At 38.7% G+C, this 19,870-nt stretch overlaps 2 protein-coding genes across 2 annotated transcripts; one reads left to right on the forward strand and one right to left on the reverse strand.

Moving 5' to 3' along the window:
• Positions 1 to 358: 358 nt before the first annotated feature.
• On the forward strand, positions 359 to 15,806 carry si:ch211-166a6.5 (clustered mitochondria protein homolog). Its single transcript, XM_027166841.2, has 26 exons — positions 359 to 580; positions 4,027 to 4,139; positions 4,543 to 4,714; positions 5,913 to 6,044; positions 6,431 to 6,585; positions 6,828 to 6,982; positions 7,057 to 7,179; positions 8,599 to 8,731; positions 8,834 to 8,926; positions 9,030 to 9,715; positions 10,745 to 10,818; positions 10,961 to 11,065; positions 11,139 to 11,239; positions 11,415 to 11,567; positions 11,684 to 11,746; positions 11,847 to 12,082; positions 12,173 to 12,257; positions 12,841 to 12,994; positions 13,070 to 13,209; positions 13,326 to 13,406; positions 13,597 to 13,722; positions 13,813 to 13,922; positions 14,018 to 14,111; positions 14,416 to 14,544; positions 14,627 to 14,700; positions 14,803 to 15,806. The coding sequence occupies exons 1-26, from the start codon at positions 544 to 546 to the stop codon at positions 15,221 to 15,223; spliced, it is 3,945 nt and encodes a 1,314-aa protein (XP_027022642.2). The 5' UTR covers positions 359 to 543; the 3' UTR covers positions 15,224 to 15,806.
• srrd (SRR1 domain containing) lies at positions 15,328 to 19,662 on the reverse strand. Its single transcript, XM_027166847.2, has 7 exons — positions 19,356 to 19,662; positions 17,379 to 17,419; positions 17,132 to 17,289; positions 16,948 to 17,046; positions 16,280 to 16,431; positions 15,865 to 15,910; positions 15,328 to 15,545 (listed from the first exon to the last, which is right to left on the reverse strand). Exons 1-7 carry the CDS (start codon positions 19,490 to 19,492, stop codon positions 15,348 to 15,350), a joined length of 831 nt encoding a protein of 276 aa, XP_027022648.1. The 5' UTR covers positions 19,493 to 19,662; the 3' UTR covers positions 15,328 to 15,347.
• Positions 19,663 to 19,870: the final 208 nt, after the last annotated feature.

A 19,870-nucleotide genomic window follows, 5' to 3' on the forward strand; every position in this document is an offset into this window, starting at 1 on the left:
AGTGCATTCTTCACATATACTTGAACATTCATGTTGTGAAGCTTCAGACATAGATCAGTGCTGTGTTCAATACTCATGCAATGCATTTTTTTTATTGATAAAGGTTAAAAAAATAAAGCTGCAATAGTTGTGCAGGGGGAAAAAAAAGCACAGGTTCCCACCTTCCCCTGAGGGTAAGAGAGAGAGGGAGAGAAAGAGAGAGGGAGTGGGGGAGGGGACGCACTCTCTCTGTTTCAGTTCAATTGAATTCTATCATGCAGATGTGTGTGGAAGAGAGAGAGGACACACCCAGTCAAACATGCCTGGCTGAGGCGAGTCCAGTGGCGGAGGGAGGGGAAGAGAGTGAAGGGGGCAGATTGGCCTTAAGCCAGCGAGTAGAAACGAAGGCGTGTCTGACGGAAAAATAAAAAAAAAAGTGAAAAAGTTGAAGCACAGTCACACCTGACAGCTCACGTATCGCCACGCGTTAAAAAGCGAGGAAGAAGAAAGTTCACACTTTCTAAGAGCTCAACAAGTCAAAGATTAAAAAGAGCAAAGGGCAGAATGAGAGACTCCAAAAGAGGAAGCGGGGAGCAGAAGGGTAAGAAGGAGCGGGTTTACTGTCCCTGTTTCTTTCATTTCTATTCGTTTCTTTCTCTTCCGTAATGAAAACGTTTTCCTTTCCCCCATTTCTCCTCCCTATTCCTGGTGCTGTTTGTGAGAAGTAAAAATGGTTGTTTGGACAAACAGATAAGATTGAAAGCTGTGCAGAAATCCGTGCCTTTAATACACAAAACTCCCTTTGTGTTAATGTGAGCCAAGCAGAATGGAGCTCACTGCTGAACATCTACATCTGTCTGGATCCAAACGCTCGTCTGCTCGAGAATGAACAAGATACACAGTTCCATTTCATGGCTTTTCTTTTGCTTTCAGCACACATCTGCTGCAGAGCTTTATCCCCCATTTTGGAGTTCTTCTGCCTTGCACATTTTCCCTGCTTTAACACACCCACTGGGACATGGAGTGGCAAAGGTTACATCATTTATTAATGTTACAGGAAAACAGTGCAATTTACAGAATATCTCATTTGTTCCTTTTGCAAAGTGAATGTCTAGAGGTTATAATATAATATAGTGTCCACATATTTTATCAGTGTTCGCAAGGCTTTTATTGCACTATCAATGCGGCCAACTCATTTAATCTCATTAAGCTTATTAATTATTTAGTTATTAAGCTTATTTTGGTTAAAACAACAAAAATGTGCACGGGAAATCCAGACCATTGGTTGGTCATCACTGCTGTAGAGATAATAAAAGTTTCTGTTATGGAGCAATGGATTCATCTTGTTGTAATTTATTAAGGATTTTTTTGTTTCATGAGGTGACCGTCACTGTAATAAACCTGCCTTCAACCTGAAACTTTTTCTACTACCTTTGTGGAGATCATATTGGCATGGAGCCAAAATGTTTTACACATTCGGATGCATAGCTGTGTTACAAAATGTACTGCAGAGCATTGTAGAGAATGGCCCGTGTTTCTGTGTTCTGTACATTTTAATTATTCTCCCATTCTTGGACCAGTTTCAACATTTTCAGCAACAGTTTCAATCCCATGCCTATAAAAACCACCATGGGGTAAATTCTCCTACACAAGCAAGCTTAGATGCCCCAGGTGTCTATGAATTCAAAGTGACAGCTTCTTCTTTCCTTTAGGCAGATTTGTTGATGGGCAAGCTTATACAAAATCAAGCTGGGTCTTGTTTTTTTAAGAGTTTTAAAATATGCTAAGATAATGTTTAAAGCAGAGACTCACAGGTATGTCACAGACATTGCAATTCCACACACAGTGTTCATAGTACTTCGCACCAAACTTCCATTTTTGTGACATATTTCTAAATGTGTTTGGTTGCAGGTGCATTTGTAATGTGCTCAGTTCATGCATACTAGTTATGCATGCATTTATAGAAATATTTTTAGAGGCATTTATTAAATGACAATAACTCACAGATATTGCCATGTAATGAAATACCTATATATATATTTCCATGTAATGAAAAACCTATATGTATTGATCATAAAATGAGTACATATTCTGCTGTTAGGGAGGTGGTCTTGCCTTTACCTGGCCTTATAGTTGTTATGAATGTTTTCCTGTCCCTTTTCCATCATTTTGTTGCAGAATTTTATAACACCATGTTTTCATCGGTCACTTCAGGAAGGTTGTCCTTTAGTGTGATTTAGTGTAGATGGGGACTTGCCTGTATAGTAGACAGAGAGGCCATTGGACCAGTCCATCCTATGAGAGGGAGGTTTCTAGATTTGAAAGGGAGAGCCAAAGCTGACAAGAAGTTGATATGGAACACCACTTCTGTCTGCAGATGCCACTCTGTTACTGGTATATACATTGTTCCGACAGTGTGTTCACTGCACCATTGTGCAGACTCAGTATGTGAGACTGTCAGGCAGACTAAAAAAAAGTGGGGTGTTGTATCAGAGAAGTTGTTTTGCAAGGCATTGTAAGCTTGCCAACCTTGTGTTGCCTTAGTGCTTGATTTGTACAACTGTCACTACAACATCAACTATGCAGACAAATGTGGCAATGTCTCCAAAAGTTAAATGGTTTGAGAATGAGGTCTCAGGTAGAGCTAGTTGATGTTGTTCGGATTTTACACTTTGGAACTACATAGTACCTGTGCCTCTGTGACATCCAAGCTGGTGAGGGATGAGCCTATAGTATCAATCTCGCTTTATTGGGGCAGCTCTCAAAGCAGAACCACTGTCATGAGAAAAACCTACTTCTAGATCATGTCACTTTTTAAGACAAAGGTGCATCTTTGCCTTAAGTATTTTAGTTCTTACCACAGGCTAATAACCCACTTCTGTAAGTCTCTTAGTTCCAGCACACTCAAGGGAAGTACCAATGCAACTGCAGACAGCAGACTTAACATCCTCAATGGGTGAGGGCATTGTAAATAAAAACCTGCCTGAAATTGTGTGGCGAGCACAATGACATCAGCAACATGTTGAGGCAACAGCATGGCTAGCATTCTTAATGAATCAAGCTTCAAACTGAATTGTAGGAGAGATACAAGAGAAGAGATAGTGGTGAATAGGCATTGTATAACAAGGCATGACTAATAGGCAAGTTGCTAGATGTGGAAAAAACCTCTGAGCTCTAAGGGGAGCTGCACCTAGAGAGGAACTGAGAAGAATAGAATAACAATAGAATAGTCTGTAGCAAACTCAGGGACAGATATAACAAGACTTGCAAGCTAACCCAGGATGAACTCAGCTCAAGCAAGTAGCCTTCATTTTCTGATCAGACTCCAGAAGGTATAATACACTCATTACATGACGATATTGCAGATAATAGAAGTCTGTTACCAGCATTGAAGGACAGAGTACCTGTACCTCTGACTGTTATAACAAATTTTATTATACATAGCTCAGAGACATGAGATGAGAATGAGATGGAAGGGAAATTATGACTGCATGACAATGTTATTTAATATCAAATACTATTTCATACAGTCACTTTGACTATTGTAGAGGCCTCTACATGCATGTATATTCAAGGCATCCCGATGATTCTCACTGGTGGTTAGAAAAGGTGAAGTAGATCTTGAAATCTTCAGGGAAAATGAAATGTATTTTATTATTCATTATATTTCCTTCTTATTGTTCACAGATTTTTCTATCAACATTTGTTTCTTTGGAATGTATATGGGTCATTTAAAAACCTTGGTTCCACTCTTCTGAGACATGTGGTTGGATGGACAGAGTATTGGATGATGACAGTGCTATACCCATCCACAATTAAATGTGAATTCTGGTGTGACCTTTCTCATTACAGCTGCATTTCCACTCAGCAAATATTTATCAGTATATGTGTCAGATATATATGTGTTCCAGCGGGTTGTATTTCAATTGGAAAAGATTGGATTCACACCCAACAATTAAAAACAATTATAATGAAATAAATGAAATTAATATAAGAATATAGCCCAAATGTGACAAGTGAAGTCATGTCCATTATTTTATTTTACAGATAGCTCTACTTCAGCCAATGGAAAACGATCTGGAGGATCGAAAGCGAAAGAAGATGATAGCTCATATACTGTGAAGATCCAAGGGGCAGGAGTGGATCCTTTTGAGCTAACGGTGAGATTTCTCTCACTATGTTAGCGAGACAAAGTGTGATATTCTGAGACAAGCAAGATATTTGATCATTCTTATTAATCATTATTTTCATTTTAATCTATGGTTCCATTACAATACCTAAATCTCAGCTTAGATGCTACTAAATACATTTTTAATTGTTCTAGAAAATCACTGGATAATTTGACATTAAAATTTATTGAAATAGACTTTAAATTTTTTGTTGCTTTTTATATTTAACTGTTACTAATACTGTTACTAATACTGTTTACTTGCTTTCTGTGATTTGTTTACTGGATGTGTATCAGAGAACAGTAATCTTGCTTCAGAAATGTTTACAAATTTATTACTACTAAAAGAAGGCCCTTGTGAAATTTAACACACTATTGCGTGATTGTCGATGCAGGTTCCTAGGTTCTGTCTGGTCCAGGATACATTACTGACAATTCTGAGTAGAGAAGAAGTGGCCCCTCGAACATCTCTTGCTCTCTCCATGTCTGGTGCAAACCTTGACCCCTTTGCGGAGCTCCAGAATGTCAAAGGTTTCAAGACAGGTGTAACGCTCAGATTAATGGAAGGCAAGTAAAAAGTATCCGCATGACACATGTTGGATTATTATTCTGCTGTGAACCATATTCAGTGAAAGTGTCTGTGTTTGGGTTTAGCTCTCACACTAATGCTGAAATAGTTCTGAAATAGTTTTGTGGGTTTGGATTTTGTTGCTTTGTTGTTTTAATGCTGAATAAAAAGTTTTCAGGTTTGCCGCTTTACTCTGGCATGTTGCTTTCAAAGAACTGAATAAAACACCTGCGACATTTAGGTTGAATAACTGCATGTTATGAAGATCTTGACCTGTAAAATCATGCAGTTACAGTTCAAGATTTTCAGTTAAATTCTCATTAAACATCAGAAATGGGAAAATGTGATCTCTTTGACTCTAACCTTGGCATGGTGGTTGATGCCAGATGAGCTGGGCTGTGTATTTTAGAAACAACTGATCTCGTGTGAATTTTTAATTTTTTTTTGGTGTGTAAGTTGTACATTTGAACTGTGCAAGAAATAAAACAAAAAACTTCCAAAGAACAAAACCTTATTCAGAGAGATCAAAGCAGAATGACCATGAGAAGGATCTGTTGAAAACTGTTTTTTTCCCACCCAATCTTTAACTGTCCAGTTTTGGTGAGCCTGTGTGCATGAGAGCCTCAGACTCCTATTCTTGCCTGGCCGAATTGGAAACTGATGTGGGCTTCTACTGTTGTAGCCCTTCCATCTTGAGGTTTCTGTATACTCAAACCAGCCTATCTGGTACCTTCACCAAGGCACAAAGTCAGAAATCATACTTTTTTCATTCTGATGTTTGTTAACAATAACTAAAGCTCTGTATCTGCTTGATTTTTTTTGCATTGCACTGCTGATGATTTGCAAATTAGATAACTACATGAATATGCAGGTGTGTTCTTAATAAATTGGACAGTAAGTGTACAGCATATCTGTGTTACATATTTAAAATAAAGCTTTTCATGTTTTTTTCAGTGTTTATGTAAATATCCATTTAATTACATATTGTCCTAATATGTCCTCAGTGCAGTTCACAAATCATGTTTGTAGCCATCTGTGACTGCATGTAAATGACTGAATTCTAATGAATAGTAACCACACCTGCATCCATGTAACAACCAGTGCTCATTAAGGTGTCATTAAAGTGTGTGTAACTGTTACAACTTGATGGTGCTTGTCCTCACCTAACCTTTCACATCTGTTTTTTTTGTGTTACAGAGCCATACACTCCCCGGTCAGCTCAAGCTCATCTGGCTCGTGTTCAGGAGCTGCTGAGCACTTATAGTCCACAGGATACCTTGATAGAGGGCAGATCTCCAAGTGTGTTAAACGTGTTCACACACACAGCTGGTATGCAGGGTTTAAGATAAGAAAAGTTTATCCTTTATTCGTCCCAAAGTGGCATAGTGGGCAAACACCTTAACCGCTAGGCTACCTCATCCCTTAACCCCAGCTGACTGTATAGAAAGGGCATTATTTATAATCACACTGCAGTTTCTTTGCCACATTTGCCTCAGACTTGATTATTAAAGATAAATATCAATTTAATTTTAAACTTTGAGATTTTTATTCAGCAAGTTTCTGTGAAGCTGCATTAAGACATTGTCTAATAGAAATAAAATTGAATTGATTATTAAATCAGATAGTGAATTATGCTATGCATAACAGTCATTTACAAGTTCTTCTCATAACACCAACTCTGTCTTCACTCTTGTCTGCTATCCTGCATTCTTCAGATTCTACTTCTATTAGTCAGCCCTCAAAGAGCAAAAGATCTAACAATAAGACTGAGCAGACAAATGAAACTCCTTCTCCTCCTGATTACATCCTACCTGGTGCTACAGAGCGCCCCCCTCTGGCCACCTTACTGCCTACCAGCACATACCCTGAGGTACACAGTCTCTCTCTCTCTCTCTCTCTCTCTCTCTCTCTCTCTCTCTCACACACACACTGTCTCTCACTCTTTCTCTCTCTCTCTCTCTCTCTCTCTCTCTCTCTCTCTCTCTCTCTCTCTCACACACACACACACACACACACACAAACACACACACACTTTTACACAGTAGGTTTGAGAATGAAGTGAAGTGATGTATGTTAAACAGAGGACAATTATATTAATTTCCTTCATTATAGGTTCCCAGTTGCCTGCTGGATCTGTCACTTAGCTCTTGGAACCCCCCTCCTGGCTCAAGGAAACTGCAGGGTGACTATCTGTACATTAGTGTTGAAACACTGGAGGGCAAGCACTATGACATTACATCATCTCCTCGAGGGTTTTACGTGAACAGGTGAGGACATGGTTACCCCTAACTTAAATTAAGCCAGTTGTGCTCCCTCTCACTGTTTGTCTATTTGATTTCAGGTCTACTGAGCATGCTTTTGACCCACGTCCTGCCTCATCAACTCTAGTGTGTCACTGCCTGACTGACCTGCTGTCTCATCTCAGTCCACAGTTTAAGCATAATTTTAATACACTCCGACACAGGTAACTCATAACAGTGCTTAGGCCTATTCATGACTTAGCAATTGATGTCCCTTTGGCCACCTGTTCTATATTATACCTATATTATACTTAGGATTTATTTAAAATACCCAAACACTAATTACTGTAAGGTCACATTAATACTGTTGATTACTGTTGATTAAGGAGATGTGCTTAGTATCATTGTCTTGCTGTAAGATCCAGTTGTAAGCAAATAAGTAACCAATCATTTTTTTGGCTGATCTCTTGAGGTGTTGCTTTGGATTTCTAAAAAATTTTCTTTCCTGATTATGTGACCTATTTTCAATTTTCCAGCAAAACACCCCCACAAAATGATGCTTACCCCCCCATACACAGCTGGCAATGACATTACAGAAGCTTGTAAATGTAATTACGTGAATTTCTGGAATTTTCCAGACTTTTAAAGAGTCAGTCAACTTTTATATGTAAAGATTTGACCTAATAGAACACTGATATAGTAAATTAAGGCCAAAATAAATCTGTCTTTATTTTAGAGACCAAAATAAATCTGCTTTATTTTTAGAGACAATTGATCTCTTTGTTAGCCTGGTTACTAGTTTGGTTGGACAGCAAGTTCTGTGTTTTCAGAATTTTTCCATATCACATGTACAATACAATTTTTTTCTCGAAAAATTAGTTTACTGTACATGTGTTCAATTTTATTTGTATAGCACTTTTAACAATGGACATTGTCTTAAAGCAGATTTACAGAACATTATTATATACATTTATTTGCGTTATCCCTACTGATGCCTATTTATGACTGTGGTCAATAACTTACTGTCATTTGGGTGACCCCAGAGAGTTTGATTGTAAATAATGTTCTTTCATTACAGTCATATAGTCAATATGAGCAACTCAAAGATTATCTCATAATTTGAGTTCATCATAGATTCAACACCAACTCCTCTGTGCTGAAGCTTTCAAATGCTTAATGGTGGTGATTCAGCACATGTTATTTTGTGTATTGATTAAGAGGTTGTTGCTATCAAAGTCCTCATTGAATTGGCAACTTCTTTTCAAATGTACAAAACCCTTATGAAGCAGAACCCATCTGGAGCTGGTGCATCTCTAGATGACTCTGGATCCTCATGGGGTTGGCCTCTTCTCTTTGAAGTTCCGAAATTTACATTAAGCACAACACAGCTGGAGCTGGCACAGTCTCTATATGTGTGTGGAGAGGAATTAGCATAAATGCTGTTCATAATTTTATCAAGCTCTAGATGATAATGTGCATTTGATCAGATGTACTGGAGCACTATGATCTATGATTGTGTGTGTATGCACTATGTGTACACACTATCATAGTGTACACACTATGATTGTGTGTGTATGCCTCACTAAGCAGAACTCAAAAACAGTAAATAAGATTAATTGTGTATGTGTATCTTTCCACATCAGGCCTTCTCTGTCAACAGAAGAGTCTATGTCTACCCCTTATCACACTATGAGCTGGTTGGGAGGTTCGGCACTCTATTCTCACAAAACCAACCATGGCTGTAGACTGGGTTTGGAGCAGGGCCTTAATAATCAGGTATTCTTTTTATTTTACCTTCATATTTCCAAAATGTATGATTGCTCTATGCATCAAATTCAGTTACTGTATCTATACTTGTTTCTCACTGTGTGTGTACAGGCTCCAGATTGGAATGAAGAAATACAGACGGCTAGAGATCTACCACAGACCACCTTAGAAGAGAGACTCCAAAGAGAAAAAGCCCTACTACAGGTCCACACCTTAAAAATCAGTGCACACACAAATAACTCAGCACATATAACCATATACTACATTCAACCTCCCTGTCTAACATCTTGCCTTTATTTCAATACAGGTAAATAGTGCCTTTGCATGGGCCGCAGCCCAAGCTGCCGAAAAAGTGATTGATGGCTTTGTTGATCCAATTAACGGTTCTAACGAAGCCCCAGCATTCCTGTGGGGCGGTCTGTTTCTGAGCACTGGTGGACCTGGAGAAGACGGGTTGGGTGGCGATCGAGGTCGAAGGGCAGCACAGCGACTTGAGCTACAAGCTATTCAGGCTTACAGTGATTTAGAGGGAGATCTACAAGCTCTTCACACTCTCCCTACTGCTCTAACAGATTACAGAGGCCTTCGTCTTTGTGTCCAAGGTCTGGCACCTGGCCTCCAGGCCCAGGATCAATCTGGGGTCTCTCCTGGCCTCTTGTATAGCCTCAGTACTGGGCCTTTAGAGAACCCAGCCCGTAGGAAGCTCTTGCAGCTGCTAGCTCAGTCAGCCAAGGCCCTTGGCTTGCAGAGGTATGCAGTAGTGGGCCCCAGTGGCTATCAGGCTGCCCTGTTCACCTCTATGGATGCTCAGGGTCTTTTGGGAGCAGATTGCCGTTATTACATCCTTGATGTATACCGTACAGCTCCGGTTGATGCCAACTTCTGCTTGGCCGAAGGGGTAGAAGAGGCGAAAGACGGCAATGTTCCCAGGCGTTTCCCTCATGGGCTATGTCGCCTACGTCCAGAGCTAGTCAAGGCTTTCGTGGAGCACAAGTAAGCATTGATCGATATTGTGTTTGTGTTAAGTGTAGGTAAAACTCATTTTATGAATTTTTGTTGTTCTATCCTAGACTTGTCATGAATTGTCATGTTTATAGTAATAAAACAGAATTTCTCATTATAGGCACAAAATCTGTGCTTAACAAATTTTCAAATTTTCTTATTTCCATTAATGAATCTCTCATAGCTCCCTCATCTCAGGTTAAGAGTCTTGGTGTCATCTTTGATAGTACCCTTTCTTTTACCTCTAATATAAATAATGTTACTCAGGCTACATACTTTAACCTTTGAAATACCAATAGGCTTTGCTCCTTTCTCACGACTCAATCAACCACCACTCACAGTCTAGTAACCTCCCGGCTAAACTATTGTAATTCCCTTCTTATTGGGCTTCCTCACAAAACCCTTCATAAGCTGCAACTCGTTCAAAATTCTTCTGCCCACATTATTACTCGTACTTTCTCTATCCATCATATTACACCTGTTCTGGAACAGCTACACTGGCTTCCCATTATTTATCGTATTAAGTATAAAATTCTTCTTCTAACATTTAAAGCTATCCACAATCTTGCACCTTCATATCTTCTTGATCTTCTTCATACTCCGAAACCAACTCGCACTCTTAGATCTTCTTCTTCCATTCATTTCATTGTTCCCTCTATCCGTCTTGTAACTATGGGGAATAGAGCTTTCAGTTACTCTGCACCTCAGCTCTGGAACTCACTTCCATCTGAACTCAGTAATATTGATTCCCTTTCATTATTTAAATCTCAGCTTAAAACACATCTGTTTAGTTTAGTTTATTCTACATCATAATTTGTACTGCTGGTCTAATTTGTATCGCTATGTAGCTATTCAATTCTGATTGTCTTTGTTGTTTTTTGTACGGTGACCTTGAGTGTTCAGAAAGGCACCTTTAAATAAAATGTATTATTATTATTATTATTGTTATTATTATTATGAATTCTGTTCCTCTATAAGTTTTATTGTTATTATAATGCCTATTGTCTCTGGTTACTTTAGGCATACTGAGTTTACAAAGCGTGTGAGAGAAAAGATGCAGGAGAATGAAGGCACGGAGGATTGTGGACAATCGGGTAAGAAAGCATACTTGGGTTTAAAATTCGGTACTAGGACAACTTTTACTACTGCTATTGATAAAATTTGTAATATATTAATCTTCCCAGCTTATTCTCAGTTCTGACATGGATTTGTATTTTATAATTTTGTGAATTACAGGTGATTCTCGAGGCACAGAAGCAGTGAGAGCAGCCTGCAAAGATGTCGGTTCTATCAGTGACATTATCTTTGAGATGCGTTTTAACCCTTCTGTCTTCTCTCCAGGCAAGTATATCATTCCACAACAAAACCACTTTCTTTCACATCAAATAGGCACCAAACTTTTTTGTCTCTGCAGGTGTCCAGTTTCCCAAGTCTGAGGGTGCTGCTGTGGCCTTACAGGAGAAATTATTAAAAGAGGCTGCTGCATTCATAATCAATGGTCAAATACCAGCATTTGTGAGTGTCATGATGTTTCACATTACTTTTGCTCATCCATAGTGTGGCTGCAGATGTTCGTTCTAACGAAGCATTCTAGCAGACAACATAAGACACTTTTGCTCAACAGTTGGTATGTTGTACTGATCTGTGCTTTTTATTGAATATTAATACTATTGTTTGGGCTGATGGGTAGATTAACGACTGTCTGCACTGCAATGAGATGCCCATAGATGGAGCTACACTACGACAAGCTCTGCATCAGAAAGGCATAAATCTCCGTTATTTGGGTCTGTTGATATCCGCCATCAATCAGTCAGATAACAAGGAGCAACTAAGGCATATCACTGTAAGAAACTGTCAGTGCTTGTAGAAAAAAAAAAAAACAAAAACAAATTTTGGTCTAATAAATATTTCCTACATTACATTGCTTTTTTGCATTCCTTTTTTGTTCCTGTCTACCAGAGACTGATTTTCGGAGAGATTGTAGTACGCTGTGCTCGAAGGATCTTCAATGGCTATATACAAGTATTGCATTATACCTTAACTTGCATATATGCCACATACAGTGTATTAATTTCAATGTACTATTTTTAAAGGTGTAACTTACTGTCCTCATTTTTTTAAGGGAGTGGAGTTGTCTAACCTGTCAGCGGCTGCAAGTCACTTTTTATGCTGTTTACTGGTGCCTCACTTTAGTCCTACCTCAAATAGTGAGGAGTCTAAAAAACGCTCCAGGAGGCGTGGAAATAAAGGTGGAGGAAGCACTGATAATACGGCATGGAGCTTGCTCAGTGGAAATGAGCTGTGGACCCACATATGCCAAGATGCTCTAGAGACCTATGGTGTTAAACAGGCACTTGGGTGAGCTATTTTTTTTTCTATTTTCTTAAGTTACATATATATTCTGATATGTCCCCAGCGCTCCTTTACAAAGACATGAAATGTTTGCAGGTCAAATATAGACCAGTTGGTTGAGCAGTATGGGCTTCAGAAACTATCATTATTACGAGAGATCTGCTTGAAGACTGGCATACAGGTACAAACCTACATCATATACAAGTATACTAGCCTCAAGATTTTCAGGTTTCAAGAAATTCCCAATTTATTGAGTCAAAGTCAATTTAAGAGCTTGTTTTTGGCTTAGTTCAATCAATCAATCAATCAATCAATCAATCAAATTTTATTTATAGAGCACCTTACAACAGCCAAAAGGAGCACAAGGTGCTTTCCAGTAAAACAACAATAGTTATTTTAGTTTTATCACTAACATTATATACTATCATAAATACCATTGATATACATCACATGTACAAATATTTCAGTGTAAATACAATACATCCATGGTAAATCCAGCCCCTGGTAAAACTGCAGTATAAATATATTTATCAGATTTTCAAACCAAATGAACCATCCAAACACATTTGCCCAGTACCCCACTAGCACTTCCTAATACTACTAATAAAAAAAGACATGAAGCTAAATAACATTTGCTTTTTTTTTAATTTTGTCACATAACTCCCTATGCCATCCATATGTTATTGAATTCCTTGCTCAACAAACATAGAAAATATTTTGACTAGTAGCTTAATGTCATGTTTTTGTATGTTTGCATACAATAGCTCCGTCTTAGAGATTATATCCTGGACAACCGTACCAAAGCCCCAATTTCTCCAGATGATGTGCTAAACCTTCTGCCTGTGGTCAAACACACCAACATGCCAATAACTGATGCAATGCGGTCATTCTGTGCAGCCCAAAATAGCCTTCAGAAAGGTTTGCATTTAACAAGATTTTCTATGTAGTGTAATAGTAAAACTATTCATGTTGTTAAAAGCATTTCTTTTGCAGGGTTGCTAGAGCAGGCATATGAGCAGTTGAAAGAGGCAGCGTACTTGTTTGGCCGTGTTTGTGACAGTTTACACCCTGAGGCCTGCAACTGTCTCAGTTTACTGTCTAAAATAGCTTATGTTCAGGGCCACCCTGCTGAGGTAGACATTTATCTTATTATTCGTTCTATATCATTGCCATGTTTTCCAGCCTGAAGTAACAATAAATAACATCGTTTCTTACTTACCTTTAACAATCTTTTTTAATTTATTGTAAGGCTCGCAGTGTACAAATGAAGGTGGTTGTCATCAGTGAGAGAGTGCTGGGCTTCGACCACCCAAATACCATTCAACAATATGTAAGTTATTTTAAAATGTAAAGAAAAAGCATTGTGCAGTCTCTCTCTCTCATATATATATATATATATATATATATATATATATATATATATATATATATATATATATATATATATATATATATAAAAATTCATGCGATATGAAAATCTATGAAAAGTTAGAAAAGACCCATTTTTGATGTCTCTTTAGGCTTTGTTGGCAGTGTACTTGTTTGCTGGAGGAGAGACTGCTTTGGCCTTGAGGTGTCTGTATCGAGCTAAATTGCTTATGGTAACAGTACATGGGGAGGATCATCCATATACAGCAGTACTGGATGTGAGGATAAAAACATTTACTTTAATACCATAACACTCCTGTCTATTCATCATCACCATAATTTTTAAACCATTTAACACCATCTTTCAGAGTTCTTTGGGATTAATGCTCCAGGGGGATCAGTCCCTGCAATATCTACAGAGTGCACTGAGACTCAATACTTCTTTCCGAGGTGCCATGGATCTTTCAACTGCCCTGAAGTAAGATAAACTATGTTCCCAAGTCAGAGCTAACACACTATACATTTATGATCAGCGGTGACTCAGATTGTCAAGTTGTAAATGTCTCTTTACAGTCACCACCTCTTGGCTCAGAGGATGTGTGTAGCAGGAGATTACAGAGGAGCCATGGCTCAAGAGAAGGAAGCACACAACGTGTTTGAGAAGCAGGTAAGATGCTACAGTTTTCAGCAACTTTGGCTTAAAAATGGGTTTACATTTACATTTACAGCATTTGGCAGACGCCCTTATCCAGAGCGACGTACATATGTGCTTAAATCTCTAACATTGAATACATTAATGCTGGTTCACTAGGTTACATACTTAAGATACCATGAGTTTAAAACATTTGTTCAAAGTTACAATGAAAAAGGTTTAAGTTGTATGGAACCCCTACAGGAACACATTTGTGAACATTTATATTCACGGCAAAAGTGTACATAAGTTTATTTAAATTTACTGTTTATGTATCTAGTATGGTGACAATCATCCGCAGACTAAATGCAGTTCTGACTTCTTGAAAGCCATCACCCAGCATGCAGTGCGTGTGGAACGGTCCATACGACAGGCGGGGGCTGAGCTCACAGACCTGAGCACTCCTGAGGTATGAGCATGATCACATAATAATGCAATTATAATCCTGATTTTTTTTCAGTGCTTTGTAATGAACTACTATCTTTATTCAGAATCTGGTTCCTTCTTTTGAGACTACTTTGGAGCAGTTAGCTCTTGTAAATGGTATCCTGAAGACTTCATACAGGTAAAGTGGACTTTAATGACCTAATGTGAATGGCTGTTACATAGCACAGGGCTGTTACATAGCACAGGTTGGGCTGTCCTTAACTTCGTGTTATTTTTCCAGCATGAGGCTTATGGAATTCAAAGAGAAACTGAAAGAGAGAAGAGCTAATGAGGAATCAGAGAAAATGAAAGCAAACTCATCCAGTGAAGTCAAGGTTGTTGAGGAAGCTGCATCCAGTGAGGAGCAGAGTATAGAGGTGATTGATGGAAATGCTATGAATGAACCAGAAAAAACAGATGCCTTGGAGGACAGACCTGACCATACCCAAGTGAATGGGGAATTTGAGTCTGACATACAAAATGGAGATGTAACAACTGCACCCGATGAAGATGAAGGCAAATCATCAATACTTGCAATAAAGAATCCAACAGAGTCAAAAGAGATAATTACCGCAACCATCTCTGAACCGGCCTTAGTAAATGGAGAATGCAAGTCTAATGATGAAGTAATGCTTGTGGAGAAAGAGACCCCACAGAATTGAGACACCTACCACTGCAGAGATTGCCGACATACAGATCGTTAACTTTGTGGGGGAGGGTCACACACACACACACACACACACACACACACACACACACACATTTGTTCAAGCACAATTATAATTTTTATTTTGGTTTTCTGACTTGCTGGATGATCTCCAGATCTTGGCAGTGTTCATACTGAGGCTCTGAAGGCTCATACCAGATCGATTCCGGGAGTTTATGAAGCTTGTGTGGAGGGAAACGGATTACAGCAGTGTCATTAAACACATCTAAGAAACGCTGTGAGCAGGGCAGGCTTGTCTCCTCACACACATCTGTTACCTTAAACACAACCATGTCAAGGTATACAACTTACAACAGCAAGAACAAACATGTGCCTTCTGTCTAAATATATTACACATTTAAAACAACTAATTACATACTTCCAAAATTTCACAGCTTTTTTCTTTGTTTTGGACATTTATCACATTCCTGATGACAATTGCAAAAACACTATTCTTTAAGACTGTGACTTTTATGAAAAGTGTCTTCATCAGTATAACTCAATATACAACTTTTAAATTAAACAACAGATTAAATCAATTTCTGTCTTAATATCTGTGGTATAATTTGCACATCTACAAAAAAACTTTAAGGATACATCGGAAAGAAAGCTGTAGTCTCTGTCAAGCTCCCTCTGAAGCATCCTAGAAATCATAACAAATATGTTGAAGAATTAAAAACACAGACATAAGTATATAATATTAACAATCTGATGCCATTTTGCAATATATAATTCTACCACACATCACTTTTTAAGAATATTTAGAAATAAATTAAACATGTTTTAATATTTTATTGTTACCATTTTTTGTAACTATTGTATTTGAGTAACAAAACACCTTCTGAAATATGGTGTTTGTCTAAAAATAGAAAAATATTTAATCTACCAGCAATATCTCAGGTTCAAAATGCTGGAGTTGTCTCTTGTCTAGCAGCTAGTAAACAAAATGATTAATTTCTCAGTTTGCTATACATTCAGTCTCTGAATCTGGCTGGTGGGTGAGGCCACATACCGCTCCTGAATGCCAAGAAAACTGTTGCCAATAATGATGACCTTTGGTAGGATCTGAGGACTCCAATTCTTCCACAGCAGATTGTTGTACAGAGCTTTTCCACAATGCAGTAAGTAGAAGAGGGTGGGGTGGCGTACTGCTCGCTTTCCTTCCTGACAAACGAACCATGCCATGTCAGTGTAAGGGACAGTCATTTTTTAAATACAAACAAAGCTTAGAATTGATCCACATAAAGCTGATTTTCCCCTGACTGGATATTAAAAAGCTAGTCCAACAGCACTTACAGCTCTAGTCTATACAATTTTGACAACTTTGTGTTGTCAAAAGGCTATTATTAAGGCTTATTATTATTATTTAGGCTATTATTAAGCCCAACACCATATGAAAAACTTTGGAAAGAAAAAATATTCCTATGTACATATAACCTTTTGGCTAAGCAGCTTACTGGCTGCTTAAATTAGTGCCTGCATCTTTCCACATTTTAAAACAGTAAAAACATTTCTTTCAGTTTTTGTTTTTAAAAATCAGCTGTATTTGCATACATGGTGTTGCATGTATGCATGTGTTCTCAGCATCAGTGCTAGTCCAATCCCAAAGGAATATTAGATCTTGACAGTACCAGTCTGAAGCAGATATCAAAGCAAAAAGCTATGGTTCTGCATGTGTACCTCATTTTCACTCAGCACATTAAAGCCCAACTCTCTGAGAGTTTCACATTCGGACACTGTAAACACAGGGTCATACAGGCTGCACCGGACCACAGCAATCTGAAAAACAGAAAATAATTTTTACCAAAAGCCTTTCAGTTCTACTTAAATAAAAGTGTATTTTAAGTATTAATAGCAGATTCACCTGCAATGCATCCAACAGCAGTAGCAACATGGCAAGCTGATATCTAGCAGACACAGAGGAGGAAAAGTTGCCCAGACCATAACATATACACTCCATGAAGCAATCAGTTCCTTCAACTGTTTTATCTTCAATCTCAGCCAAGCAGCCAGACATGATCTCTGAGACAACACATAAGTGAGACAGAAGACATGTTACATTAGCTGACAAACTCTATGGGACTTGTATGAAATATCAATGTGAAAGTTACCTTTCCATCCTGGCCAGAAGTCTTCACACCTCAGCTCATTGCTGCAAGTGCATGAGAAGTAAATATTAACAGCTTAACATGTATAAGTATGAAGATTCTTCTTACAGACCAATGTTTTGTGTTAACTTTTAAGAACGATATCTGTAAAAGGTGCACAGGGACACCCTGGTAGGGGTAGTGCAAGCTTCCTGAAGCAGCATGCCTTCAAGTAATTCCTATGAGAAAGAGATGCTCCTCATAGTGGCAGGTCAGGAGAGATACATGGCCTGCATCACCAACCTTAGTCACAAGTATGGTAGTTGTGTAGCTAGCTTCAGGGTGGACATGAAGTCCTGCATATGCATTACATTTTAAATCAAGCACATCATCAGCACTTTGTTGAAGGTCTAAGAATGAAATTATCCAGTTCATACTCATTTTCTTCAGTTAGTTACTTGAATGTTTCATATAATTATTTTAAATAAACGGTAATCATCCAAGGATTAATGTTATTGCACATATATCTATGCGTCATTTAAATGTCATTACTATGTATGCTATATCTTCTAATATACTCGAGTATTTACATTACATCTTCAACAAGTAGGCGTGCAGCATAAATTTGCTGTTATGCTGAGCAAGAGATTGTCAAAGGTACATAGTTTTTTGCCAAGTACACAGTATTGTGTCAAGTACAGGGTATTGTCAACGGTGCACAGTATTGTTCCAGGTACACAGTATTGTCAAAGGTGCACAGTATTGTCAAAAGCTGCACAGTATTGTCCGGAATGCACAGTATTGTCAGGTACACAGAGGTGCACAACATTGTGTCAGGTACACAGTATTGTCAAAGGTGCACAACATTGTGTCAGGTACACAGTACTGTCAGAGATGCACAGTATTGTCAAAAGGTGCACAGTATTGTCAGGAATGCACAGTATTGTCAGGTACACAGCACTGTTTCAGGTACACAGCACTGTTTCAGGTACACAGCACTGTTTCAGGTACACAGCATTGTCAAAAGGTGCACAGTATTGTCAAAAGGTGCACAGTATTGTCAAAAGGTGCACAGTATTGTCAAAAGGTGCACAGCATTGTCAGGAATGCACAGTATTGTCAGGTACACAGCACTGTTTCCGGTACACAGCACTGTTTCAGGCACACAGCATTGTCAAAAGGTGCACAGTATTGTCAAAAGGTGCACAGTATTGTCAGGAATGCACAGCACTGTTTCAGGTACACAGCACTGTTTCAGGTACACAGCACTGTTTCAGGTACACAGCACTGTTTCAGGTACACAGCACTGTTTCAGGTACACAGCTCTGTTTCAGGTACACAGCTCTGTTTCAGGTACACAGCACTGTTTCAGGTACACAGCACTGTTTCAGGTACACAGCACTGTTTCAGGTACACAGCACTGTTTCAGGTACACAGCACTGTTTCAGGTACACAGCACTGTTTCAGGTACACAGCACTGTTTCAGGTACACAGCACTGTTTCAGGTACACAGCTCTGTTTCAGGTACACAGCTCTGTTTCAGGTACACAGCTCTGTTTCAGGTACACAGCTCTGTTTCAGGTACACAGCACTGTTTCAGGTACACAGCACTGTTTCAGGTACACAGCATTGTCAAAAGGTGCACAGTATTGTCAAAAGGTGCACAGTATTGTCAAAAGGTGCACAGTATTGTCAAAGGTGCAAAGTACTGTCATAGATACACAGCATTGTGTCAAAGGTGCACAGTATTGTGTCAAAGATACACAGTATTGTCAGAGATACACAGTATTGTCAAAGATACACAGTATTGTCAGAGATACACAGTATTGTCAGAGATACACAGTATTGTCAGAGATACACAGTATTGTGATCCCTTAAGAGGAAGCTTTATTATAAGTGAATGGTCGAGAAAAGGTTTATACTCAAATCGGGATGATACCCCGTGCACAAAAACTAACCGATTACTAACTCGAACTTTTACCAGAATTTTTCTTTTCTTACATCGCTTCTGTGATTCTGCGTTTGTCCCGTTGGCGGTCCACAGCCTCGTCCTGTGCCCTGTGCGGCTGAGAGAGTTTTCCTTTGCGGGTTGTTCCTCTTCCTCTCCGTACAGAATGCCACTCACTGCTGTCAGCCATTAATGTCAGGGAGGACAAATCACTGAACACAACTGTCTGTCACCATTTGGCATCATTTACTCCTGTATGTCTGGACAACGTTATAATAAATGCTTTCAAAACGCATGCACTTTCGTAGAGAACATGACATTGCTGAGTTCAGCTCCCATGCCTTGCCTGGTGTTACACCCTAATCTTTCCGACTCACACTCTTTACAGTTCCTAGCTTACGATTCTTGAACGTTTGTTTCACAGAAAGATTTCAAATTATGAAAGGCATCCTCTGCACTAGGAGCTGCAAATACATAAAGAATAAGCTGATTTAACCGCTTATGCACAGTGTAAACAGAATTTTAAGTGTAATTTTATTACGTTTCATGGCGCCATCTAGAGGAGCAA

This window comes from Tachysurus fulvidraco, chromosome 14, assembly GCF_022655615.1.
Source record: "Tachysurus fulvidraco isolate hzauxx_2018 chromosome 14, HZAU_PFXX_2.0, whole genome shotgun sequence".
Classification (NCBI taxonomy): domain Eukaryota; kingdom Metazoa; phylum Chordata; class Actinopteri; order Siluriformes; family Bagridae; genus Tachysurus; species Tachysurus fulvidraco.